At 41.1% G+C, this 27,013-nt stretch overlaps 2 protein-coding genes across 6 annotated transcripts in view; one reads left to right on the top strand and one right to left on the bottom strand.

The window, feature by feature from the left end:
• Window positions 1-8,129, top strand: part of CCDC92 (coiled-coil domain containing 92) — a 61,951-nt gene extending 53,822 nt beyond the window's left edge. For all 5 annotated transcript variants that reach the window (XM_024196828.2, XM_024196832.2, XM_024196833.2 and 2 more), the window contains exons 2-4: window positions 3,568-3,713; window positions 5,210-5,251; window positions 6,394-8,129. In XM_024196828.2, the coding sequence (XP_024052596.2) occupies window positions 3,584-3,713; window positions 5,210-5,251; window positions 6,394-7,169 (948 nt within the window). In that variant the 5' untranslated portion in view covers window positions 3,568-3,583 and the 3' untranslated portion in view covers window positions 7,170-8,129. The remainder of the gene's footprint in view (window positions 1-3,567; window positions 3,714-5,209; window positions 5,252-6,393) is intronic.
• Window positions 8,130-9,577: 1,448 nt separating this feature from the next.
• Window positions 9,578-27,013, bottom strand: part of DNAH10 (dynein axonemal heavy chain 10) — a 106,979-nt gene continuing 89,543 nt past the window's right edge. Inside the window, 15 exon segments of the mRNA XM_029912620.1 lie at window positions 9,578-9,931; window positions 10,368-10,513; window positions 12,777-12,957; window positions 14,725-14,892; window positions 14,986-15,197; window positions 16,555-16,686; window positions 17,045-17,216; window positions 17,915-18,010; window positions 18,398-18,597; window positions 19,720-19,933; window positions 20,884-21,067; window positions 23,270-23,424; window positions 24,591-24,745; window positions 25,388-25,492; window positions 26,010-26,283. Of these exon segments, the coding sequence (XP_029768480.1) occupies window positions 9,785-9,931; window positions 10,368-10,513; window positions 12,777-12,957; window positions 14,725-14,892; window positions 14,986-15,197; window positions 16,555-16,686; window positions 17,045-17,216; window positions 17,915-18,010; window positions 18,398-18,597; window positions 19,720-19,933; window positions 20,884-21,067; window positions 23,270-23,424; window positions 24,591-24,745; window positions 25,388-25,492; window positions 26,010-26,283 (2,541 nt within the window). The 3' untranslated portion in view covers window positions 9,578-9,784.

The following is a 27,013-nucleotide window of genomic DNA, read 5'->3' as shown; positions in this document are numbered from 1 at the left end:
CATTCTGAAAAGGTAATGCAACAGAAATATTGACAATGCTTAAAATTAATGGTGCCCCAAGGTCACTAATATAGCTGAAAAGTCCATTTAAAAATTATCATCTGGCCCTGTGGGCTCTGACAAAATACAGTTGTGGTGGCAACAAAGTGACTCTCAGCAAAGCCTCCTCCCTCACTTGCAAAGACTGTGCTGAACCAATCCTGTTTTACTGAAATCCAGGTTTTACCAGAGCATCCACCCAAAGCTTATTTGTTACTTGTCCAGCCCAATAGTCTTTTGCTTAGAGCACTGTTGGGCTATAACTTTCCATTGCTTTATGTATTATGATTATGGTGATTTAGTTGCCTACTAACTAGCTTTGTACCTTGTCAGCACAATGCTGGCAAGGCTACCACCCACCCCAGCAAAGACTGAACTAGCATTGTTAATTTAGAATTTTTTGTAAAACAATCATTCTAATCCGTGAGCTTTTTTTCTGCAAATCAGCTGAAAGCTCCATGCTACACTTCCATGGAAACTGATTCCCAAAAAGCCCCTTTACCCCATTTTTGACCAGGCAACTCTTGTTTCCATGGGAATAGCAGCCTCCAGCTGACTCATCAGAACTGTATATTTCAGCTCTGGCTACCAAGTAAGATCACCAAGACCCTGTTTTTTAACTACCAGCTAGATTCAAGAGGCCCCAAAAACCTCTGGGTCTCACTTTGGGGTGAGGGATTGAAGTCAAAAAGTAGTGTATGTATTTTTAGAAACATTTTTCAATTTCATTAACTTAATTTGCTGTTAATGTTCCCAAATAAAGATGTTTTTTAAAAAGTAATTACATACCTAAAAGAACATCTTTTATGTTTTAAGTTCAAGCATTTAAGATTGCCAGTGTGACCTTAATTCTTCCCCCTTGTTTGTCCATCCTGTGCCCTGAATGAGTCAGGGATCCTGGGGGGACGGACGAGATCATGTAATTAAATACTGTATCATAATGCATATGGAACAAGATTGCATGGGCAACCATAAATCTGGCACTTCTAACTCTTGAGTACTTGACTTTGCCATCTTAATGGTGTTCACTTAACATAGTCTCTTGTACGTACTTTTGTCTTTTTTTAAAGTTTAACCAAACTCTGTTATGAAAAACTGTGGCACCCCTCATCGTATGTCATCAGTGTTTGTACCCTGAACCTGCGGGACTGACTTCTGCCACTGAGCTACAGGACTAACTACAATAGCTGGCAGTAGGAGAAGGCTGTTGTCCCAGCTGGGGTATAGGCTACTGGAGCCAGGGAATGCTCTGGAGTAGCTGGGCACACATCTTTCTTCACCCTTTCTTGGAGTTTGAGGGAGCTCCTGCCCGTTGTGGTGCCCCCAGAAGGGGGATGGGCCCCAAAAGCACATGCCAATATGGGAGAAGCCTGGTTCACGCTCTCACACACCAGCTGCTGCAACAGTTCCACATGTTTCCAGTATAGCGTGTGCTGATGCTGTCGCTTTATCAGCATGCACCCAGCTCTTTAGAATGTTTGTTGGCAATTTATTATTTTGATGTGATGCCAAAACTTTCCTGAGGCATGCAAGGAAGAGAAGGGAAATGGTGATTTTCAAACGTTTATAACTTTATCAAACCTCAACAACTTCATGGGACCAACAAATGGCACTTCCCTAGCCTGAGGGCTTTCTTCCTGCAGAATTTCAAAGACCTGCTGCAAACAGTGAAGGTGTTAGAGCTTCTCAAAAAAAAGTCACAAGAATCTTCTCATAGAAAGTGTTAGGCAACCTAAATATAGAGGTTACTACCAAATCAAAATGCATCAATAAGTGCAGCAGCACTGGATACCCACACTTCTTGGTTGTCTTGGAGATTGGCATTACTGATATTACAGCTTTCTTTACTGGAGCATTAAGTAATCAGGGAAGCTGAACTCTGGGAAGCTGGTGTTCTGTCATAATTTCCTCCCAAAACCATCTAATTCCTGGACACAACTTCCACATGTGCAAGAATGTTCCCCTTTCCCTGCAATCTCTCCAAGAGATTTTAAAGTGATGAAGGTTCAGTTAGAAACACAGGGGCTGAGGTTACATAATACCTCACATAAAATGGAGGCATGGCAACTGTATGAATTGCATACTATCACTTCTGGATTTCTGGCAACTACTCTGTGCAGATCACCCTGGGACTAGAACACTCCAAAATGCCCTTTTAAAATACTCTCAAGAATCAGACCCTGACCACTGCCTTAATGCCTTTCTCCGAAAGGAGAATGTGACTACCCTTGCCACAGGTCCCATCTTGCTTTTGTCCTTGACTACACCATGCTGAGTAGAGTCCCTGTGGTCACACTTAGAATCATTATTGTCTTCCCATGAGCTGCAGTTGTTATGGTAGTGCAGTGGAAAGGTGTCTTTAGTGTTGTGTAGCTGTGTCACTCAATGTTGAACTATTCATAGATTATAAAGCCAGAAGAGACCATTGTGATCATCTAGTCCATTAGCCATTTCCATCTCTTCAATGCCACAGAGAACTTCTTTTTACCTCAATGTGGGTGCTTTGGGGCAGATCCAAGCCCTAGATAACTACTGCCTTACAATCTGTAGAATCCAATGTCTTAATGTTTCTGTTTGTACCAACATTTTATGAGTACCAAAACGGATCCATATTCTCTTTAAATGACACATCCCATTGGTCCATTGTCTTGTTCTATAGTATGTCATCACAGAATCTTGGAAATTCTATCTTGTATGGAAATGTCAGGAGGCTGTTCTCCAGTACTGAGAATCCTGCAAGAAGTTGCAAGGATCTGTACTACAGTGCAGTAGAAAATGCTATAAGAGACAGAATAGCGCCACACAACGTAGAGTTCTCCTCGAGCAACCTTCTCTTAGTGCAGGTTCCATTGTATACATTTGAACAAAAGCCAACTTCCATTAGGTAACCTTAACAACAGCTTCAGTGTGTCCCAGTCCCGGAGGTTTCCAGCACCATTTGTCTCAACCTTTCGTTAAAGGCAAATGATTTGCTGTCTCTTGGACGTTCCCGTAATAAGGTTTCACCATACTTGGGTACAATGCACTTCAGTGCTCTATTTCCTTGCCCTATATAGGGGGAGTTACCGCGCGTGCCTAATTTCCTGTGCCTCAAGAGGTGAATCAAAGTCCACAGTAAAACAAACCTCTATTATTCTGTTTTCTTGGAACTCCGCTTTTATCTTGTTAAGGGATTAGTGCCTTAAAGCCTGTCTGGAGCTAATGCTTTAAATGTGTTAACTACAATCAAATGAGCACCCTGTGCCCCCCTCCCGGCTCTCAGCATGGAGGCTGCTGCCTAGAATGCACTCAGACTTTCTATGAAAGTTAATGACCAGTTCCAAAACTAGGTGTCATTAAATGCTTTAAACAGGTACTGTGAAATGCCTTTTACTCTTTGTGGGCCTGATTCTGCTTTTGTACTGGTTCTACACTAGTGTAACTCCACGGACATTATTGGAGTTTCTCCTGATTCACCCAAGGCTAGAATTGGACTCTCATATCTGCAGGGTAACTGTGAGCTATAACTCTGACTCTCTTTAATAACAGGTTCCTAGATGTCAGGATGGCAGCTTCAAACCTGGAGAACCAGTTGCACAGTGCCCAGAAGAATCTGTTGTTTCTCCAGCGGGAACATGCCAACACACTCAAAGGTTTGCACGCTGAGATTCGACGACTGCAACAGCATTGCACAGGTAGTTACATAAATACCGCCAGCAGTGTTGCTATGACCACTCAGCAGCTCAGCTTTGTGCAGACTTCACTCCCAAGTCCTCTCCTTCCTGAAGCCATTTGAAATACTATTTCACAATAGTATTCAAATATTATTTGACCAACTGCACTTCCGGAAGAAGCTTTGTATTATATTGGTATTATATTTTAGTAATCGCATAAAAATCTGCAGGTTCATGCCACTTCTCAGTTTTGAAATCTCCATAAAGCGTCGTCTCCTGTGTTGTATTTAGCTCAAACAATGTACATTTCTGAGTACACAAACTATTGTCATAAATAAAGTACAATTGTTAAAATAACTGAAGTGTGTTTTGTAAAGTGTTCTCTCATATTTATTTCATGTACGTTGGCTTACGTGCTAATATGGTAATCTGCAGTGGATCCCTTAGTTCAAAGTAGAAAGGTTCTGCTATAATTTATTATAGCAAATAATAATGTACAGTAGAACCTCAGAGTTACGAACTGACCAGTCAACCACACACCTCAATTGAAACTGGTAGTATACAATCAGGCAGCAGCAGCACACCCTCTCCTCCCCCCCCCCCCCCCCGCCCCAAAAAAAGGCAGTACAGTACTGTTAAAAATAAACTACCAAAAGAATAAAAGCAAAGCAGCATTTTTCTTCTGCATAGTAAAGTTTCAAAGCTGTAGTAAGTCAATGTTCAGTTATAAATTTTTGAAAGAACAACCATAATGTTTTGTTCAGAGTTACGAACAACCTCCATTCCTGAGGTGTTCGTAACTGAGGTTCTACAGTATTGCTGTTTTAAGGGCTTATAAAAATGTTTGTTGTGCAAAATATGTATGTATGGTCTAGCAAAACTATAATTTGAACTCGGGTCTAATGTGTTGGTGAAAACTGATTTTGATTTAGTAGCAAAGATCACTCTTACATTTCTAGTGGCTCCATTTAATATGAATTATTATACCAGCACCAAATGAACCATAGAAACCCTGTAAGGTCCCAACTAGTGTGTATTCCCAGCCAATGCAGGATTTTTCCCTCTGGTATATTCTCCAAAGCTCTGTCCAGTCAACAACTTTTGAGAGACTATTTCACAGTATTAGTGTACACGTGTGCATTGGGCTCAAGCAAAATATAGCCTATTAAACTAATCAATGGCAAACAATGCTAATAAGTGAACAACTGGACAGAACAGATTTTACTCTTCAATTTTAGTCATGAAAATCATTAAGTATTTACATCATAAACATGTCAGAACACTTAATTCAATAAAATTAAACCCAAAAATTAACATGTGCAGCTGCAGGATACAGGGGTAGTTTGGGGAGCATTTTCTGTAGTTTTCTTTAAGTCACTGGCTTTTTAAAACTGTTGAAGCAGCCTTTTGTCACTAGAAACATCTATGAATGCAAAAGACAGTTCTAACCTCTTTGCAGATATGCTCTATTTTAATCATATGTAATGTCCAAAAAATAAAACAGGTTTCTTTTTTAGATTTGACCTATGAGCTGACTCTGAAAAGTTCGGACCTGGCAGGTAAGAAATGCAGTGCAGGTGATGCTTTTCATGGTCTGGTTAACATCTTCCATCTTTGGTGTCTGTGTGTGGTGTAGGCATGCATTTTTTTTATATCACAAGTATATAATAATACTTTTCAGTTAGAATTTATAGTGCCTTCCAACCCAGGATCCCCAAATGCTTTCTTACTTGCTAAGCTTAATTTCTGAATGCTTGTGAAGTGTTCCTATCCCAGGGTCACAAAAGAAGCCTATGGAAGGACCAGGAATAGAACCCAGAACTGCTGACTCCCATTTCTTTGTTTTAACCACCAAAGCATCATTTCCCTTTTCCAGTACAAGAAGACAGAAACTATAAATACTCTCACTCTGCCCATAAATCACATTCTTGAAACTGTGCAACTACTGTAGCTGCATCACAGATCTGGAGAAAACTGCCAGGCATTTCAGATGTGCTGTGCTTCAGCTGCTGATACTTACGACAGTAATGTTTGCTGGGGATAACCCCTAGACTAGGAAAAGGGTACAAACAGTTAGGCCTCACAACATGCCTTTTTGTTCAGTATTTGATTGTACCTATTTTACAGAAGGATAAGATGAAGTATGAAGCGATTAAGTGAGTTGCCCGAGGTGTCACTCCATGGCAGTGGGGCAGCCAGGAATAGTGCCCAAGCGTTCTGACTTGAAGAGCACTCTTCTAAGCATTAGCTCACCATAACATTTATAGACTTTCTAATGTGGTACAGCCAGGCATTCTCCTCGCCAGGTCAATGAGTTCTTGTTACTCTTGGTGGCCTTGCAGGATTTGCAAAATGACTTAAATTTGTGAGCGTTCAGCAACCAAAATTTACTATAATCTCTGGCTACTTTCCTAGAACAACTGAGCTATCTTCATTTTTATTTCAAGTTGGAATCATCAACTGGGTATCCTCCCCATCCTAAGCTGCTGAATGTGGCATTGATCTTGTATCTAATTTTTTGTTTAACTAAGAGCTATCGTGTTAGCTTTTAAACTATGAAGTGGTCAGTGTATTTCCAGAAGTTAGCCTTTGGGATATTCTTACATTCTGAGAATTAATTTTAAAGAAAGGCGTTGCATTGCTCATTTTTACCTAGCGGCTATAATTCGCTTGAAACCATTTACTTTTCCTGTTCTTCTAGAAAATGGTAATTCAAGAAGCGATGAACTCAAAAGAAAATGTGAAGCACTTGAAGCTCAGCTGAAAGTCAAAGAGGCTGAAAATAATGAATTATTAAAGGAACTGGAACAAAAGACTGCAATGATAATGGTGCTGGAAAACACCATCAAAGAAAGAGAAAAGAAATATTTAGAAGAGTTAAAAATGAAAAGCCATAAGCTAAATATGCTGTCAAGTGAACTAGAGCAGCGAGCAAGCACTATTGCATATCTAACTTCACAACTGCATGCTACCAAGAAAAAGCTTATGAGTTCAAGTGGGACTTCTGATGCCACCCCATCTGGAAGTCCAGTATTGTCCAACTACAAGCCAGCTCCTCCCAAAGATAAACTACCTGAGACTCCCCGACGCAGAATGAAAAAGAGTCTGTCAACACCACTAAACCCGGAGTTTGAAGAGGCCTATAGATTCGGATCGGATAGTCGAAAGCTGCTGTTGCGAGAGCCTGTTGATGCTATGCCTGATCCCACTCCATTTTTATTGGCCAGGGAAACTGCAGAGATCCACCTGATCAAAGAGAGGCCTTTAGTTATTCCACCCATTGCTTCAGAACGCACATCAGGCGAATCACACAGTCCAGCAAAAGAGAAGCAGCACAAGGCGCATATTGGTGTGGCACATCGAATTCACCATGTAACAACATCCCAGCCTCAGCCTGAGGTTGAAACATTAGCAGTGGATCAGGTCAATGGAAGTAAAGTGGTCCGAAAGCATTCAGGGACAGACAGAACTGTTTAAGTGAAATGATTGATGTGATGCTCTATTATTCTGTTGCTGTTTATGCACTGTGATCAAATAGGATAAATCTCATCTGCAGTAAAGTTTCTTTTAATGCCCCATGCATGCCAAATTTTTTCCAGATCTGTCATTAATAATTAGCCTACTTCAATGAAACACAAATGAGACTCTCTGTTCATATTGCAAAGTATATAATTACTAAATGCTGTGGCCAAATCTAGGTGTACCTGACTGCTTGCTTCTAAGTACTACTCCATTTACTATAACTGCATATGTGGACAAAAGCACAGGCTACAGTCTGCATTATTAATCAACATTAATGAAAAAAGATACTAATTATAAACCTCCAGCAATATGTATTGGCTGTTAATGTTTAAAATGTCAATGTTCCTTTGAAGTCTTGATGGTGTGTATGTAGCATTTCATACACAGACTCTAACTTTCATGACAAAGCCTTTCTTATGGCAGCATTGAAAATAATGCAGATGTGTTAAGAGAACCTATGAGAGAACTTTTTTCAGGTGGTCCTGATCAAATTGTGTTCATATTTTTGTTACATTTCTCTCCACTATTACAAAATTCCCAACAAACTTTATTTTATTAATCCTGTATTTTGATTTGTGTCCTTTTCTTCATTCTTTTTAACAGTTTCAAATGGTCATAATATATAACTGACTGTGGTGGGAGTGTAAGAAAGAAAACACCAATTGAAAAACTATTGTGTAAGTCTTCATGGAGAGAGTATGAACACTGTCCTAATGGAAAGCAGGCTCCTGTTTTGGTGTTTAGAAATTGAATGGTTAATATTAATCTTACACTAATTAATACTTTGCACTATGGTGCCTTTTGTACAAGGCTCTTAAAACGCCTTACTAAGGTGTAAAAATAATACACTGCACAAAAAGTGCACTATTGAAATGTTTGTTTTTATACTTAGCCTGTATACTGTACAACAGCATAAAAACCATCAGACCTAACCAATGATTTATTTGTTTTTGTTTTAAGTTTGAAACAACTTTATGGAGACATGAGGCTCACTCTGTTCTGAGGCACACTCACGGAAGGATGCAAAACCCAAATGGTATTTTTAGAATTTTCTGAGAATGTTAACCTTGGGAGCCCTTCAACCCATTCTCAATGTTTCAAATGGTTTGGAGAATTCCATTACTAAAAATGTCAATTATTAGCAAAGTACAAATATTCTGGGTTTTTTAGAGGATGGGAATCTACAGTTCAAAGGAAAATTAGTTACTAAACTGTGAGACAAAAAAGGGGAATGTTTTCCTTTTTAACTCACAATTTTAAAAACTGTTTTGGTTTAGTGATCTCTAGTAGCAAATAAACAGAAATATGTAAGTAGTTTATCCTTAAAACCCCACATTCCAGATGTTTGGAAGATGGGCCTAGTTTGCAGTTCTGTAGCACACTTCAGCCATAGATCTCAAGGTACTTTACAGCAGTGGATAAATCTGATACTCATTTTAACCTGTGTCTTGAAATGACTTACCCAAGCGACCACAGGAAATCAGTACTAGAGAACCTAGCTTTTCTCAGGGTATTGTCATGCTGCTACTCAAAGGATGGGAGGAACAGTGTTGTCTTTGACTTGTCCTATGTGATTCATATGCTCCCAACAATACCTTGTCTCTCCCAGTAACATACCAGCTGCTTGCCCATTACCCTCCTCCTTCCTTTCCCCTACCCCAAACACACACAACACAAAAACGCAAATGCAGATTTTTGTGTAAGCATATTCCTTTAACTCCTAAATTTCTGGGAGTTAGCCTGAACACTCATTCTTGCTGTGGTATGAGTCTGCTGTCCGATAAAGCACAACAAATAGAACTGAGCAAATGACTACTCCAAAATGCTGGTAGGTCCATGGTGTGCCTTTACCAATTCAAAATACAATACTTGTTTAAGCTAATAAAAGAAACAACTTCTTAGGAGAGATTGTGGAAGTAGGTACTTATCCTTTAGACTAAAGACATTATAGATCAGCCAGTGCTCTGGAAAGTAATCCAACTTCCCATACCTGAGTCTAAAGATGGGATGCCTGAGTCTAAAGTTTACAGTAAGATTGAAGCTACAATGATATCGAAACCAGTCTGTGGCATGACTGAACAACCCACCTCTGCTCTCTGAGCATGGAAAGAATCTCTTCTAAAGAAAGACAGTAGCAGGGATGCAGGGGAAAGTGAAAAAAGTTTCTTAAAACAAAATAATCTCACACACAAATACTGTCATAGGTTGGTATGATTATAAGAACTCTCCAGCCTAAAAGGCTAAAACCTTTATTTTTCAAAAGTATAGAAAAAGTTAAATACAAATTGACATAAATGGCTAAAATGCTTCTTTAAATATGAAGACAAAATTAAATACAAGTTAAACTACATCGTGCTTTGTATTTACTAAATCTTAATGTCTTAGGAAAAATTGCTGCAAATACTTATTTTGAAAATGTCTCTGGGCCAGTTTAAAATCAGTAGAATTCTCTTGAAAAGGTAGGGTACAAAAAACTTGATCCTGTGCTTCTTGGCTTAATTTGACTTCATAAGTTGTTCTCAGATAGCCACCAATGCACTTTGGGTGTGGGAAATGGACAGTTTAAGGTGTCAGTCAGAGTTCAAAGTGAGACAGACCCCTTGCAGCACCCAGTGGGAAATATGCTTTATGGTTGAAAGATCAGCTTCAAAAACTAAGCCAATGCCCATGGCATTTCTTCTCATGGAGGTTGTGTACACAGGTGTCCGGAATGTATTCTAAAACAAGAGAAAAGCAGGTATTGTTTGAAGGATCCTTAACAAGGATTAGGGGTTGCAGGATTGAACCCTTATGCCTTTAGTAAAGGTGATATAAGAAGCTTGCATTCACTATTAGAATTCTAAATCTATAATGTTAATTATAGCCTTAATTTAAATCACTGGCTGGGGCAGATAGGGGGACAGGGATGTATCAGCTTCCCCAATTTTCATTTCATACAGTAATCCTAATTGTCCAAAACTAAATGTGTCACCAACTGATAGCAACTAACAGCAGAGAAATCTAATTAAGACAGACAAAAATGAGGCCTTGTCTATTTCACACACAGTCATCTCTAAAGCTATTTTGTTGTTAAAACAGTCACATCTGTATGTGCGCTGCCTGTGGTACTAGGAAAGAGCCTGTCAATCTGTCCTTGAGGGAAGATGTTCATACCTGTAGTTTGAGCCGATGTGATTCGATAGGAATTATCTTTAGAATAGGTAAATCTACCATCAAGACTTTGGGCTTGCTCCGGGCAAGACAGCAATTCTCAATGTCCCAGTCTGCTCCTTCCAGATATAGACCAGAAACAAAGCATCCTGCAGCAAGTAGAAAAGCAACATTTTTCTAAATGAATCTATTTGAAAAGGATTCTTTTTTTGTAAGGCACATTCTCTCTGGACTAGCTAGACCTTGTTACTATGGGTTTACAGCAACCTCAGCGCACTGAAATACTGTGAGTGACTCCTATGTTTACTTATTGTGAATCAGGCACAAGCCAACTTCATGCAGTTTTTAAAATTAAAAGTATCTTTAGGTACACTATCTAGGCTAAACATTTTTAAAGGAGCTCAAGCCTCAGGGCATAAACCAGCCACTAAGTGCCTGGGGCATGTTATTGTATAGCACCTCAACACCTTTGTACTATACGGAAATTTCCTCTGTCAAAGAAGGGCTATTGGATGTGATGGACACCTGGGCTGCACTGATACAGCACTTCCTATGTCTTTGGTGAATTAATAATTAGATTGAAAAAAGGAAAATTTTGACAGAAAAGAAACTACAAAAATGTTCAAATATTTTCCCTGATTTGTTGACCAGCTCTGATAACTATAGCCCAGCAGTAGTTATCTGTCCAAAGGTCTTTATATTAAGGAATAAACCTTTAGCATTACTGTCACCTGGTATTTTTACTGATGAGCAAGCTAAAGTAGAGAGCTTATACTTGCCTAAAGTCAAAAAGAAAGCTACTAGCAAAGCAATAAAGGGCTCCCAGGAGTCTGGACTCCCAGCCCTCTGTTCTAACCCTTAAGAGCTACTTAGGTTCCAAAATCTCAGATTCACTATGCCCTTGCTCAACTGCTGCCTAAGCTCACTCAGTGCCCAAGATTTTCCTGTAAAAGATCCTTAAGTGCCTATGTTTCCATCCCTGGGCCCATGCATTGCTGTGTCCTTCTAGGTGTCCACATGCCTAAGCCTCAGGGTGGGCCAGAAAATCCACTAATCTTGCCTGCAGGGCCTGAACTAAGAGGCCACCTAACTCCACACACCATGGGGGGAGAGGATCTTCCTCATACGTTGTAGCCCAGTGATTAGGATACTCAGCTGGGATATGAGACCCCCTCATTTCAAGTCAAGTCCCCGCAGCTGCCTGGGAGAAGGGATTTGACCAGAGATCTGGCACCTCTCAGATGAGTGCCCTAATCACTGAGCTAGTCCAGATTCCCTCAATCTCTCCTGTCGAAGCAGTTCCACTATGTATAAATAATGAAAGAGGCAAAATGAAACACAGCGTATGAGGCTGGTAGGTAAGGCACTCACCTGACAGACCCAGCATCTAGTCCTCTGTGCCAATGACTCGCTAATAATTTATATGAAGTGCAATCGCGTCAACAAATGCAATTGAGGGAGCTCCCCACATCAGACTATCCTATGTGTAGTGGTTAAGGCACTCACCTAAGAGGTGGAAGACTTCTGGTCAAATCAGGCAGAGTCCCCCCTGACTTGAACTGGAGGTCTCCCACATCCCAGGTGAGTACCCTCACTATTGGGCTAAAAGTTAGGAGGCTGGTCCTCCTCCTCTGTTTCTTGCAATAAATACCTTAGGCACCTGACTCCAGGAGAGGTTTCCAGTTGCAGAGCACAGCACTAGCTGCTTCTCTGCTACCTGGACTTAGGGATGGGGCCTAGCACAGACCCCTCTCCTCCACCAATGGCACTGGCTAGCTCAGGCGGCCCCTGCTCAATGTACTGGGTTTTGTGACTTCCATTCTTAGGCACCTGTCTCCCCACATTGATTGTACAGGGAGCCTAGGCCCCAAACCCAGGCTTTGTGAATCCTAGTGATTTTCTAGGAACCTCAAAGTTAGCTGTTGTGATGCTCAACATCAGTTCCTTTCAGGGCTGCGCTACCCTAGAAAATTAGTGACATCGCTCAGGGGTGTGAAAAATCCATGCCCCTCAGCACTGCAGTGAAGCTGACCTCAGGCCCCAGGCAGACGTTGACGGAAGAACTCTTCCATTCCCTAGCTACCACCTCTCAGAGAGGCTGATTTACTACAGTGCCAGGAGAACCTCTCCCTTTGTTGTAGTGTTCACAATGAAGTGCTACAGCTGTGTAGCTGCAGCTGTGCCGCTGTAGCATTTTATATATGGACAGCGCCTAACTCCCATTCCCACTGAATACCTTGGCATCAGTTCCTTCCACTGAATGGTCATGTGTGACAAACAAAACCAAGTTTTTGGCTGCAAAGGCATAAGTTAAAACAAACTAATGCTTATTACCTTTATAAAATGGCCAAATATTGTGTTTGCAGCCCAATTACCAACCGCTTTTGCAAACTCTGCATTGGAAAGTGCTACCTTGCCCAGGGCGCTCGGTGACTTCCTCTGCAGTACCATACTGGGTCACTTGTGTGTACAGGGTGGAGCGATCCAGCGGCCAGCCATTTTTCCTACAGGTGGCTTGAACAAGAGCTGTGAGATAAGACTCGGGAATATGTAGTCCTGAGAGCCACATAACATTTGGTTCGCCCTCATTAACCTGGAATCAATCACAAGAGAGACCTCTTTAAATTCTGAACTGCTCTGTCCCATGAGGAAAGTGCCTGCTCCTCATTCAAAAATTGGGGGTGTGACGGGTTGGATCACAGAAACCCCCTTGGGAGCTGCCACCCGATGTGCCAAGACTACCCCTGCTTCTGTTTTCCCTGCTAGCTCAGGACTCCAGCACCCCGTCTTGCTGAATTAGACACTCCAGTCCACTTCAACACAGACCCAGGGTCTGAATTACTTGTCCCCAAGCTGCAAGTTTACCCAAAAACAGCTCACAGGAGTGTGCTTGTCTTTAGCACTCAGATGCCCAACTCCCAATGGGGTCTAAACCCAGATAAATCCGTTTTACCCTGCATAAAGCTTATGCAGGGCAAACTCATAAATTGTTCGCCCTCTATAACACTGATAGAGAGATATGCACAGCTGTTTGCTCCCCCAGGTATTAATACATACTCTGAGTAAATTACTAAATAAAAAGTGATTTTATTAAATACAGACAGTAGGATTTAAGTGGTTCAAAGTAGTAACAGACAGAACAAAGTAAGTCACAAGCAAAATAAAATAAAATGCGCAAATCTATGCCTAATCAAACTAAATACAGATAATCTCACCCTCAGAGATGCTTCAGTAAGTTTTTCTCAGACTGGACACCTTCCAGGCCTGGGCACAATTCTTTCCCCTGGTACAGCTTTTGTTCCAGCTTAGGTGTTAGCTAGGGGCTTCTCCATGATGGCTCCTCTCCCTCTCTGTTCTCTTCCACCCCTTTATATGTCTTTTGCATAAGGCGGGAATCCTTTGTTCCTCTGGGTTTCCACCCCCCCCTCACTGGAAAAGCACCAGGTTAAAGATGGATTCCAGTTCAGGTGACATGATCACATGTCACTGCAAGACTTCATTACTCACTTGCCAGCACACACATATACAGGGAGACTTGCAGGTAAACACAGTCATCTGCAGACAATGGTTCTTGTTAATGGGAGTCATCAAGATTCCAAACCATCATTAATGGCCCACACTTTACATAATTACAATAGGCCCTCAGAGTTATGTTTTATATTTCTAGTTTTAGATACAAGAGTGGTACATTTATACAAATCAGATGATCATACTTAGTAGATTATGCACTTTGTAATGATACCTTACAAGAGACCTTTTGCACGAAGCATATCCCAGTTGCATTATAGTCACTTATCAAATTTTTATAAAACTATCCCAGTTACATTATATTCACTTATTATCATGTTTTTATGAAACCATATAGACTGCACAACGTCACAGGGGGTTCAGTGCTAAGCACCTGCAGCTGTCACTGACTTTAAATGGAAGCTGCAGGTGCTAAGCATCTCTAAAGATTGGCCAATGAATCTTATTTAATCAGCATGCTGCAATGCTAGGGGGGAGGGATAGCTCAGTGGTTTGAGCATTGACCTGCTAAACCCAGGTTGTGAGTTCAATCCTTGAGGGGGCCATTTAGGGAAGTGGGGTTAAAATAAATAAATAAATAAATAAAAACAAACCTGTCAGGGGATTTGTCCTGCTTTGACCAAAGGGGTTGGACTAGATGAGGTCCCTTCCAACCCTGATATTCTATGATTCAATAATGCTACATATGGTGTCATTACTGTAACTAAATGGGTTTGTTTCAAATAGCTTTTAGTTAAAGCATTTGTGTTAGGTGTTGAAGCCTATAGACTGACTCTATTTGGGCAGTAAATAATGCAGACACAGAAGAGGGTTTCTCTGTTCTCTTACTCACCCAGGATGTGTACTGGTTATACCTATTCTTAAAGTAAATCATCCAATTTCCAAGTGTTTTTAGTGTGTCAGGTGCCAGCTTTCTCCAGATGCTAGGGATCTGTCCATTAAAGAGAGCCCGAGCCACTTCATCCAGTTCACTGCTCATTCCAACTTCCCCAGCCAAGGCCTGGTGAGAGAATTTGCAGAGACAGAACTTAAGAATTTCAAAGCCCAACAGATTTAAATGAGGAGGATTCCCTTTGAAACTTAATATTCTTACTCTTTGTAGTTCAGCCAGGGATCTGGACATACGAATGATCAGTTTGTTAAAACGTTCCAATTCCTGCAACAGCACAACTGTTGTTGGTGAAATTTCTATTCCCAAAGTCTTTCTTATCTGGTCAAGATCAAATATTTGAGGCATCTTGTTTTCTATGTCCTTTGCAACCTGTCCAATATATTCATCTCGACCAATTCCACTGCCAGATTCCCCTGTAATGAAAACAGTTTAGCGAGCGCTAAATAACTTTACATTTTCTATTAGTCTAAATTCAATATTACATGAAGTCAAATGTTTCCTATAGATTTTTAATACTAGCAGATTCTTGTTCCTCTCCTGCAACATCTTGCACGTGGGCACTGTAGCGGGGTGATCACCCCGCTCCGGCCCTGGAAGGCCACACCCCAATCAGGGCTCAGCTGGCCCTTAAAAGAGGGCAGTGGGCCAGGAACAGAGTCAGTCTCTCTCTGCCTCTAGAGAGGGAAGGGCCTGGCTGCTCAGGAGCTTACAGGGTACTGAAACCTCCCAGGCTGCAGGCTAACAAGGCCCAGAAGGGTACTGGGGTTGCAGAGGGCGGCCAAGGCAGCAGGTCCAAACCCCCCTTGCCTGTGATGAGTGGCTTGTACGCTGCAGTCTGCCCCAGTGAACGGGGGCTAGATGGTGACTGGCAGTAGCCTGATAGTCATCCAGGGAATTAGCTCTTTCCATTCATTTCTCCACCTTCAGTTCCTTCACTTGGATTCCGGGCAACAGTCCAACAGTCCTTGCCCTTCCCCCTGTATCGGGGCGGACCGCATATGCCTGCATTCTCCACCACTCTTGTAACGGGGCGATGCTCACCTCCGTGGCGCCTCCTGCTGGCCTCCCAGGGAATTAGCTCACCAGCCGCCAGAGCGCCCTCTGCCGGCCGGTGTCTCGCCTTTCGCTGGCCCCCCGTGTCCCTCCCAGACCCCGGTGCCCCTTTCTCTTGGGGGCTGCCCCCTGGCAGTATCCCCACCCAGAGGAACCCCCACCCACTATCCCCACCTCGCCTCAGTATCAGGCTACTGCCAGTCACCATCTAGGGCAGATCGCAGTGTACAAGCCACTCATCACAGGCAAGTGGGGGGGTTGGACCTGCTGCCTTGGCCTACCCCTGGACTGCCCTCTGCAACCCCAGTATTCTTCTGAGCCTTTAACCAGGCCTGCAGCCTGGGAGGTTTCCAGGCTGGAGCTCCCCAGCTCCTCTGGCCTTCCCCCAGCCCTGCTCCACTCTAGGTACCCTGTGAGCTCCTAAGCAGCCAGGCCCTTCCCTCTCTAGAGGCAGAGAGAGACTGACTCTGCTCCTGGCCCACTACCCGCTTATAAGGGCCAGCTGAACCCTGATTGGGGCATGGCCTTCCAGGGCCAGAACAGGGTGATCACCCCGCTACAGGCACCCTGCTGTGCCCACATGGAGCCATGCTGAAGACAATGGCCATGCAAACACAACAGGCTCCCCATGTGTAAGAAGTTACAAGACCAAGGTCTTGTACATTCATGATTTACTTTTTGTTTGCAAGAACTGTATTCTAGGTGACAAAATCATACCTGTTTGAGGTTGCAGCTCAAGAAGATGAGACCACATATCTCGAGCAGCCTGTGTATAGTATCCGATTTCAGCATTGGGATGAAGACCAAACACCTCTGGGGTATTAGCAAGTGGTAGAGACTCTAGCTCCTCTAGAGCACAAAAATACATGAGGCTCGTCAAAATGCAGTGTAGTAAGATATAGCGACCAGATTTACTTGTGTAAAGGGTGTTTAAGGTTTAAAAAGTAAAGAATGTATTTATAAAATCTTTAGTTTTTTCTAAAGATTTTATAAAGAGAAGTGTGGTGAGCTGACCACTAGACTCTCACAGATCTACACACGGCTGGCCTTCTTAACCAAGGGAATAAAAACATTTCTATCAGTGCACACAATGGATGGCTGAAGTTTGCTACAGCCCTTATATAATAATAGAAATACAGAAAGGAAAATGTAAGTGTAGGTAGAATTTTTAAATACTAACTTGTATGGAAGGAAATGCATTTCTTACCGACAAAGTCATCCTTTGAATTCCCTCCTGGGATTTTATAATCAACCTCTTCATTTTTATAAAAATGGAATGGTTGGAATGTGTCAAATATGAAATCCCCTAAATACTCATCCATATATATGGTCAGAATGCGACGATCAAAGCTGTCAATTGCACGCCCACCGTACATGACCTAGAAATTGGTGAAACTATTTTTATATAACATGCTTAATTGCAACAAGTAGATTTTAAAACTTTTGAAAACATCAAAGTATTTTTGGCTGTTACATACTGTCCCTCCCAGAGGAAACCCTGTGCTTCTCTGGTAACTCCTCCTAACGGGGCAAAAGCAGGAAGTGCTTGGACATTAGTGGGAGTCTAGGGATGGCTGCCAGATTGTGAAGATCATGGCAGGGCTGGTCCTCTCGAGCTTGATTACTGCAAGGACCACAAAGGGTCAAGAGCTCACTAAGATGAAAAAATTCAGTTTCCTCAGCAGCGTTACTGAACTATGCATAGTGTGTAGAGAGAGCTCTGAAATGCTGCAACACTTCAGGAGCTTTGTATATATCCCTTCGTATGGCCTATTGTAATGATAATTCTTTGCAGCTATTCGGTATAGTGCTTTTCACCAAAGGATCCCAAGGGCTTTCTAATCAAGAATTACTTAAGACTCTCAGCTCCTCCGTGGTATAGGTAAATGTTGTGTCCCTATTTCACTGAGGCAAAGAGGTTAAGTGACTTACTCAGGGCCATACAGTGATTTCTTGAAAAAGCCAGGCGAGAACCGTAGCCCACTTTGCTTGAAGATAAGATAGATCTTTTTGCAAGTGCTGTCCTTATTTACAGGATAGCATTTTACCATCAGAGCTACTTAACAATCAGATTTACCTCTCCAATGAGATACTTGAGACTGCCCCATGGAATTTTGTCATCATTTTGCTGGTAGGCTTTGGTCAAGTACGTATTCAGGATTTCCATGCACACCTAGTAACAGTTATTACAACATGTTGGATGAGAAGAGTCACAAATTAGTCAGACAAGGATACAGACTTATTTAGTTTTCACACAATTCTAATTCGTACATTAATTATCACGTCTTCCTCAAAAGAAAATGAAAAATAAATCTCACAACAAACAGCCAGCAGGGGGGATGTGTAAAGAGGCTGGATCAGGAATCTGGCTTCTTATTCTCAGCAATCTTGATACTGGCTAAAAGTAACCTTATAGACTCCAGGGTCTACAGTGTCTGTGGTGACAGGGAAAGGAGGACCACTCTAACTTACTGTAAAAAGGAGACGGACAGACAGACAGACAGTATATTTGCAAAGGTAACCTGTGCAAACTCAAGGGCCATTAGCGTTAGCTTCTTACCTGGAAATCAGATTCATTAAAATCATATGATACATTCCAGCCAATCTTCCCAAACTTCCTTCTCTCCTGAACTACCGCATGGAAAAATGCTAACACATAGACCAGTGATTTAAATGCGCCATGGGGGCATTGCTCAAGGGCTTCATGGGGAATTTTGAAGTAGGTGGCTCTCATATTCAGTTTCAGCCAATTTGGTGGTTCTGTTAAAACCAAAAAAAAAAAAAAAAAAAAAAAAAACCGTCAATTATTTGAAATAAAGTTATGAATTTTACATGTTTGCTCTTCACATCATGCTAAAAATATAAAGCGCAGTTATATAACAATAGTGATACTTTATTAAGTATATTTAATTATATTTTGAAATCAAATTCAAATATTTTATATTACACATTTTAATTAATGTTGCCTTAGATCATGCTTCTGAGAAAGGTAAGGATTATTAACCCTATTTTGCAGAGGGTGAAACTGAGGCACGGACAGCTTCTTAGCTTGAGTTTCAAATGTCACACAAGCCCTAATTTGTGCTTGCAACAGTCATGGCTGTGCTCACAGATTGGGTATTTGCAGTGTTAAATTGAAGGTACACACACAGCTATTTTTTGCAGATCTGGGATTAAGCACTGCCGGTGGTGAATGTTTTAAAGATGTCATCGATACACTAAAATACATATCTGAATCAATGACAGGTGCCTAAGTGTCACTCTGCTGCGCTAACATCTGTCAGATAAAATGATTATTGTCACAGCAATGATTTACAACCACATAAATAGTCACCACAAAAGGAACATTAGCACAGCATCTCTGGCTTGCCATTTATAAATAATCAGCGCATCTTGCTTGTGATAAATGCTTCAGCCTTACGTAGCAGCTGGAAAAAAATTGTCCCATCAGAACATCTGCCCTATTGACGTTGTCCAGCTAGACACAGACCTCAGTTCTACATTTTCAGCATTAGCCAACTGACAGGAGGTATTTCTGTGTATCTGGGTATTTCTAACCCACTCATCACAGTGGTGTTTGGGACTAAAGGGCATTTACAAGTTCACTTTTACTGACAGGGATTGATTATGAAATATGTGCCTAAGGGTAGCATCAGATGAACACTTCTATTAAACTTATTTCACATCAGTTAAACCCCACCAGCTGGAAAACCAGAGGATGAAAATAGGATCTTGCTTACCAAGAAAAAAGACAGCATTTAGGGCCCAATCCTGTATGCTGTATTCAGGCCAAACGCCCATCAAGGTCAATCAGTTTTCCCTGAATAAGAGTGGCATGTCATGAGTAAGAGTGGTGTGTCATGCCTTCTGCTGGTGTTTCACCCCTGTACTGTACCTTTAAAGACTTCTGAAGTATTCCAATGGGAAAGCCCAGTGTAGGGTCAGTAGTCAGCCACAGCCGGAAGTCTGGATGAGGCTTAGTAATTCTCTCCAATGCTTTCTCCAAATCAATCAGCCATTTCACCAAAAGATGACAGTTCTGCAACATTAACCACTGTCCGCGAGCCACTGCATTCTCCAGCAACTGCAGTGCAACCTGTGTCAATGAGACGGAAACAGCTGCCTATGAGTAAACTTACTTTGACCCTGAAAGTGCAGGGATTCTGATTGGTTTAGTGCATCCAACTGCTTCCTCATAGCAAGAAAACAGTCAGAGCATTTTCTTTCTTTCTTTTGCAGAATTCTCTTGGCACACTCTGAGGGAAACAAAAATGTCCAATTAAGCCATTGTCCCAATTCTCAGAGCCTCCCAGGAATACCTTGTGCTGGGAGAGATGCTCTTCTATTTCATTAACTGCTTTAAAAATACAAACAGCACAAAGCTTTCAAACACCTGAAAACGGGAATGAAGTAAGCTTGGGTCATAGTGTGGGGTTTTCAAAAGAGCTTAGTACTGGTCTAACTCAGCTCTCACGCCAATGGGAACTTTGCCACTGATTTCAAATTATAGCAGAGTAGCCAAATGCTGAGTGTTTTTGAAAACCCCCCAGCCATGATAGAGCCGGGAAACAACCGAAGGTACAAACTGAGCACAGATCAGGGTCTTTTTGCTTACAAATACCAATATGCACGGATGACTTTCCCCACATTCATATCAAGAGATGGAGAGGCAGGGACATTGACTAAAATCTGACAGCCTGCATATTTGAATCTTTTCAACCTCAACTGTCTTTTTGCTACAGGTGAGGAAGCAATTCTGAACCTATCTTTACTCAAACAGCAAATGAACTGACCAGACCAATATCTGCTCTCATTTTACAGAAAATGATTGCTCCTAGGGCGGTAATCTGTATGCCAATTCCCACCCAGATTGCTTTGTTTCTAATACACAGAGTACGGCTTTCCCAAAAGCCGGGGGTTGTTGGAACAGACGCATGGCCAGACCCGTAATGTCAGAAATGAGATCTGCAGCAGTCACAAAATAATGTACTGAAGGCAGCACACACCGCCATCCCACTGAACTGTGCTTTGTCACAACAAAGTTACCTTTTCTTGTCCTTGTCCCATGGCGAGGAACTTGAGGCGATTCCCTCCAAAGCCTGTCCGATCAGCCAGTTTCATGAGGTCACTGGCAGGGTCAGAGCCAGGACTTAGGATAAAAACAATGGGCGAGTTAGGTGTGCTCTGCTCAAAGATAGCTTCAAAACTGATCACAGGAGGCTGAACATATCTGGGGGAGAAGAACAATAAATTGGTACACTAATTTACACAAAATATTTAAAATGCCATCTATTAGGAGAGTTAATCTGGAAATGGGACAAAGGGATATTAATCCTCGTTTCCTGTTTAGGCAAATTATGCAAATACTCACACAAATGGAAATTAGTGATAATCTGACTTTTCTGTAGTCCCTTCAATTCAAAGGATCTCAAAGTTCAGTACAAATTTAGGGCCTGAACCTGCAAACCCATCATCCAATGCAGTGTTTGCCTCACATGCAGTCTCAATTAAGTCAATGGGACTATATGTAGGAGGAATGAGATTGCAGGATTGAGCCCTTTAACTGAAACACTTACTATATCTATGGAGCACATCACACACTACTGAAGTACAGCCACCTGTGGTGTGGAATTTGACAGTTATGAAACAGTACGTATCTTAGGACAAGATGGTAAGTGGAATACTGTGTTCAACTGAAACCACGGGGGGAATTTACAGAGAAAGAACATCACCATTGAAGCTGGCAATTGGCTCAGACACAGGGCTAACACTTGACCTAATGAAAAGTGTGGCATGATCCTTAATAATCAAGGTGATACAACGTCAGTGCTGTGTACTGTATCCAAGTCTTGTAAACATTACAACCAGAGCTGGTCAGAAAATGGAATTACTCCAATCTGAGAGAAATTCCAACATGCCAAAATCTGTTTTCATTCTGAAACAAAACAAAAAGTCAGAATTTCTTGCAGAATAAAATATTTTAAAATTTTTGATATGAGGCCAATTAAATGTTTCATTTTGATGTCAAAACAATATAATATAAATAATAATGTATGATAGTAAATATTATATATAATCTTGCAGTGAAATTATTATAAAAATGAAATTAATCAAAATCATAAATTTGACGCAAAATATATTTACCTTTATCAAAACAAAATGTTTCAACATCATCAAAACAAACCAAGAAACTCAAAACCATTTGTTTCAACTCCCACCCCTCCAAATTTTGTCAAAATTGACACATTCCTGTCAGAGGTTCTGATAAAGCTACATTGTGTGACGGAAAACTGTTCCATCACATTTTTTTCAAGCAGGTCTTCTTATAACTGATCTCAGCCCATTTTATGTATGCTTTTAATGGCAAGGAATTTTTAAAACTTCTATTGTAACTTTTCTTGCTAAATCTACTGATGTCACGTACATTGTGCACTGTATATATGGGAAGTACAGATGTTCAAAATAATGATACTTGTCAGTTTAGGGGTACGGTGTGTTGGTGGGAGGAAGAGAGAATGGCAAAGTGAATTGAGCAAAGGGCTAACATCTTCAGGTAGAGTAGCTAGGGGTTATCACACTGCCCCTAAGACAGCTGCAGCTCCAAAAATGCTTATGTCCTCGAAGTTATAAATACCAGCTAAAATAGGACACTTGCAATTCTTGAAAAATAAAATCCATCCAGTCTGATACAGAACCTTTAACTATGCATTAAGGCTGGGTCTACACTACAGCGGGGGTCCGACCTAAGATACGCAACTTCAGCTACGTGAATACCGTAGCTGAAGTTGCGTATTTTAGGTCGGCTTACCTGGCGGTGAGGACGCGGGAAAGTCGACCGCTGCCGCGCTGCCGCCGACTCCGCTGCCGCCTCTTGCCGAGGTGGATTTCCGGAGTCGACGGCAGAGCGATCAGGGATCGATTTTACCGCGTCTTCACTAGACGCGGTAAGTCGATCCCCGATAGACCGATTGCTACCCGCCGGATTGGCGGGTAGTGAAGACATGCCCTAAGAGGCTAAATGAAAGGAGAAATGTACATGGCTATGCACTAGAATTAGCCCAGGAAGGCTCTGGATAAAAGCAGGGGAACATCAGTTACTCCTTTGCTCTCCTGTGAGCAAATCTTCCCCACAGGTATTTACCTCAGTAAGGAAACACTGGACAGGAGACCTTTTGTATACTTTTTTCCCCACTTTACACTGATTTTTCAATTAATCACCACCTGCTTTTTGTTTACTTTTCAAAGATCTCATGTCAAAAAAGCTTGTTAGAATCTAACACAATGCATTTTGCATTCACATTCAGGTTTGTGTCCATGAAATATCAATTTGCAGTAGATGCTTAGCAATTGATTCAGGGTACCTCCGACTTTCTTTGGTTCTTTTAAAACTGGTAAAGATTCTGGATAAAAAAAATGTATGACAGCAACTTACTTCTCATCCATTGTCAGAGTAACGTAGTCAGTCACTGCGCGATATACACGGTCTACTCGGAAACACCGTAAAAGCAGCAGCTTCTGAAAATGTGTGAGACTGTTTTGGTATTGCATGGGAAATGGTGATTGTTCCAGGGCATCCAGATCATACCACTGAGAAAGGAAATACAGTAGAGAACATGAGTTGATTAGATGGACAAATCAAGTTTATTAGGAAAGTCAAAGTCAATATGATAACAGGACTGCAACAAGAGAAACAGACATGGGAAACAGAGAAGAATCAGAGAAAATCAGAAATTAGAAAAAAATATTAAATAAATGCCAAAAATCAACTTTTTCAGTATAAAACATGTCTGTCCGATGCCATTTTCATACTTTCATTTTATGGTAATTGTCATAAGATACAAATAAATGAGGTCACAAGCTCAAGACAATAATGGATGGTCTAGAGAAGGTGAATCGGAGATTCCTATTTACTCTCCCGCATAATGCAAGAACAAACGGACATTCAGTGAAATTGAAAGGCAGCAAATTTAAAACTGATAAAAGGAAATACTTTTTTATACAACATGTAAACTACTCTGTGGAACTCACTCCCAAAAGTGGTAAAAGCTAACAATTAAATAGGAGTTGGGGAGGAGGGATAGCTCAGGGGTTTGAGCATTGGCCTGCTAAACCCAGAGTTGTGAGTTCAATCCTTAAGGGGGCTATTTAGGGAACTGGGGTAGATATCTGTCTGGGGATCAGCAGGGGGTTAGACTAGATGACCTCCTGAGGTCCCTTCCAATCCTGATATTCTATGATTTAAAAAATGATTAGAGATGAAATCCTGACTCTGCTGAAGTCAATGGCAAAACTGTCATTGACTTCACTGGGGCCAGGATCTTATGTTAGACATGTAACTGGAAAACAAGAACATCCACAGTTACATAAGATAAGATGTTTTAAAACATTTAAAACCCTCATGCTTCAAGGCATAAGCCAGTCACAAACTGCCCAGGGTCAGGAAGAAAGTTCCCCAGGTGTAGGTTATTCCAGATTTGTTCATTATCAGTTTCTTGAACTTTCCCCGGAAGTTTCTGGTACTGGCCAGTGTTGGAGACAGAACAGCACACTAAATGGCTGACTGGTCTGACTATGGCAATTTCCATGTTTCTATGTAGATCATGCAATTACCCCACAGCTTCTAAAGAAACATCCAGTCAAGGAATAAAGGGAAAAGTCAGTGACACCTTAAACATTTTTAACAGGTTGAATCATGTTTGAACATTTAATGGGGGGATGGGGGGAACAGAAACTAGACTAAGAAAATCACTTACTTCTTTCCATATTTCAGGATTTTTTTCCACGTCATCTGGAAGAGACCCAAACTCCTCAGGAAATAGTTCAGATAGGCGAATTATGTCCTCCCAGCCTTGATCCAAAAGCCAAGCACACGGCTTCTTTCGTGTACTCTTCTCCAGGGAAATATTGCCTAGTTACAATTCAGAAAACTAAATAAATATCACTATCATAAAAGGTAGCACAATTACTTTTAATTAGTCTGCTGGAGAAACAGTTACTACTTTGCAAGTATTTTTATGCCAAGTTTATATTTTTGCCACTATTTATGCATTTAACTAAAGATGGACTCTTGGTGTAAAATCCTGGCCCTTCTGGAGTCAATGGGAGCTTTGTCATTGACTTCACTGGAGTCAGAATTTCACTGTTGGCCTTTTTGCCCTCAAACAAGCTGGAAACAAATGCCAGGGATCACATCCTCTACTGGTGTAAACCAGCCTAGGCCTATTGACTGAAACTAAGCTATGCCAATTTACATCAGCTGAGGATCCACTCTTTCAGTTACAACAGTGCTAGAACCCGTTAACAGAAGTCAGTTGAACATATTTTTGTTGAACATCTATTTTAAAATGTTCCTCGGGGCTCAGGCTCAGTATGCTAAGTTTTAGGATCTGTATGACTTAGGAGCCCAAGTCCCAAGTAAATGGGACTTAGGTGCTTATGGAAATTTTACTAAGCAGCTAACTTTGATATAGTCAAATATATGTAGTCAAAATCTCAATTTTAATTCTAGAAGAGCATGTAACTACTAGAAGGTATTAAGTATCCAAGTTACCTTTTAAAAAGAAGTCCAGTTCTTCTTGTGGGACTCTACCATCAGCTTGTTCTATCTTGATAGTCATATTAAAGGAAAATAGTAACTTGTGTCTCTCAAATAAGCCTGAAATGAGAACACAATATTCTCATCAGTCTGCTTCTTAAGAATGTGGGCCTCGGACAAATTTCAGATCCAGATCTTGACTCTGATCACCCCACAAAGTTCAAGGTGGTGAATTTTGGTTCAGCCCACTGTAAAGATTTGAGCCTGCTACAACATTCACATCCAGATCTAGCTTCAGATTCCAAACAATCTCCCCTCCAAAGCCGAGAGAGGTTGAGATCCATATTTCTGGTTTGGAACCACTGCTATTTGTAACTGATTGTTTATTAAAAGTAGAAGCACTTCTTAAATGTCAAGGGGATGGAATACAGCACTTCTCTACATCTCAGCGCAACCTCAACATGAGGGAAGAAGGGGTAGAGAAGGCAGAGGCATTAGCAGTGAATAGTGAATTCAATATTTGTTGAAATACCTTTGACAGTACAAAATTACATTGCTTTGCACAGCTGACTGAAGGAATTCCCATTACAGTCATTCAAACATACACAATGCCATCTCATTGCTTAATCACACTAACCTGTGCAGCCATAGTTATATATGTTGAATGTCAATGTATCCATGATATTTTTTAGCCTCTTTGGAAGAATTGAGTTGGGCATGGATTTCCGAAGCGAAAACCCAAACACATCTAAGAAGGAGGCCAAGGAATATTGATACATGGTGTTGACAAGGGCCATTTCAGACAAAACAAAGAACAAAATGGCGCCCCTCTTAGCAGCAGGTCGGTAGCCATCTCGCAGCTTGTCAATGTCCACTGCCGTCTTCTCAGCCAGCTTGAGTTTCTCTGATACCTAGCAAGTGAGAAATGTGGATCCCAGGCAATAATTTTATCTATATATAACTACTACACAGAACTACATGGTTAATGATATGCTGAGCTAATCTGTGGCTAAACAATATTGAAACAGTGTTTTGAAATATTATGAACAACTCTTCCAGGATTTAAAAATATATCAAGCAGTAAACAAGTATCAAAAAATCCTATGAACACTGGCAGGTGTGCCATCAAAAGCCAGTTGCTGCCACAGAATCAAGAACATTTCCTTGAAATAATCCCACATTAAATAGCTAAAAATTCAAGTAGCCTTTTTTAAAGAAAAAAATCATATTAGTAAAAATTCTTTTCCCTCTCCAAAAATGCTTTAGTTCAGTTTATTAAGCTTCCAGATTATAAAGTTGGAATATCTGTGTTACAGAGCACTGTATGTTTGTAAGAAATACTGGAAAAGATTTACAAATTTCAGTTAACCTTCAGTTTTAATAAAACCATGCAAAGATTGTTTCGGAGTTGGAATAAGATGTTACCAAAGATAGATAGATAGGTAGATAGATAGATAGATACTCACTTTTTTTTTTTAACTAAAGGTCCCTATTATAAGGAAGTCTTCTCTGAAGGTAGTCTTGCCATTTGTGTGATGGAATAAAATCCTCCCCATGGCACTGAAATATGTCATGATGTTACATCATGAATTCACGATCCAGGTGAAGACCTTCTGACTCACCACCATCACATCAAGCAAA

Source organism: Terrapene carolina, unplaced genomic scaffold (assembly GCF_002925995.2).
Source record: "Terrapene carolina triunguis isolate 2854851 unplaced genomic scaffold, T_m_triunguis-2.0 Scaffold234, whole genome shotgun sequence".
Lineage (NCBI taxonomy): Eukaryota > Metazoa > Chordata > Testudines > Emydidae > Terrapene > Terrapene triunguis.
The sequence above is the reverse complement of the archived record's forward strand: the minus strand, read 5'-3'. Positions and strand labels throughout refer to the sequence as shown.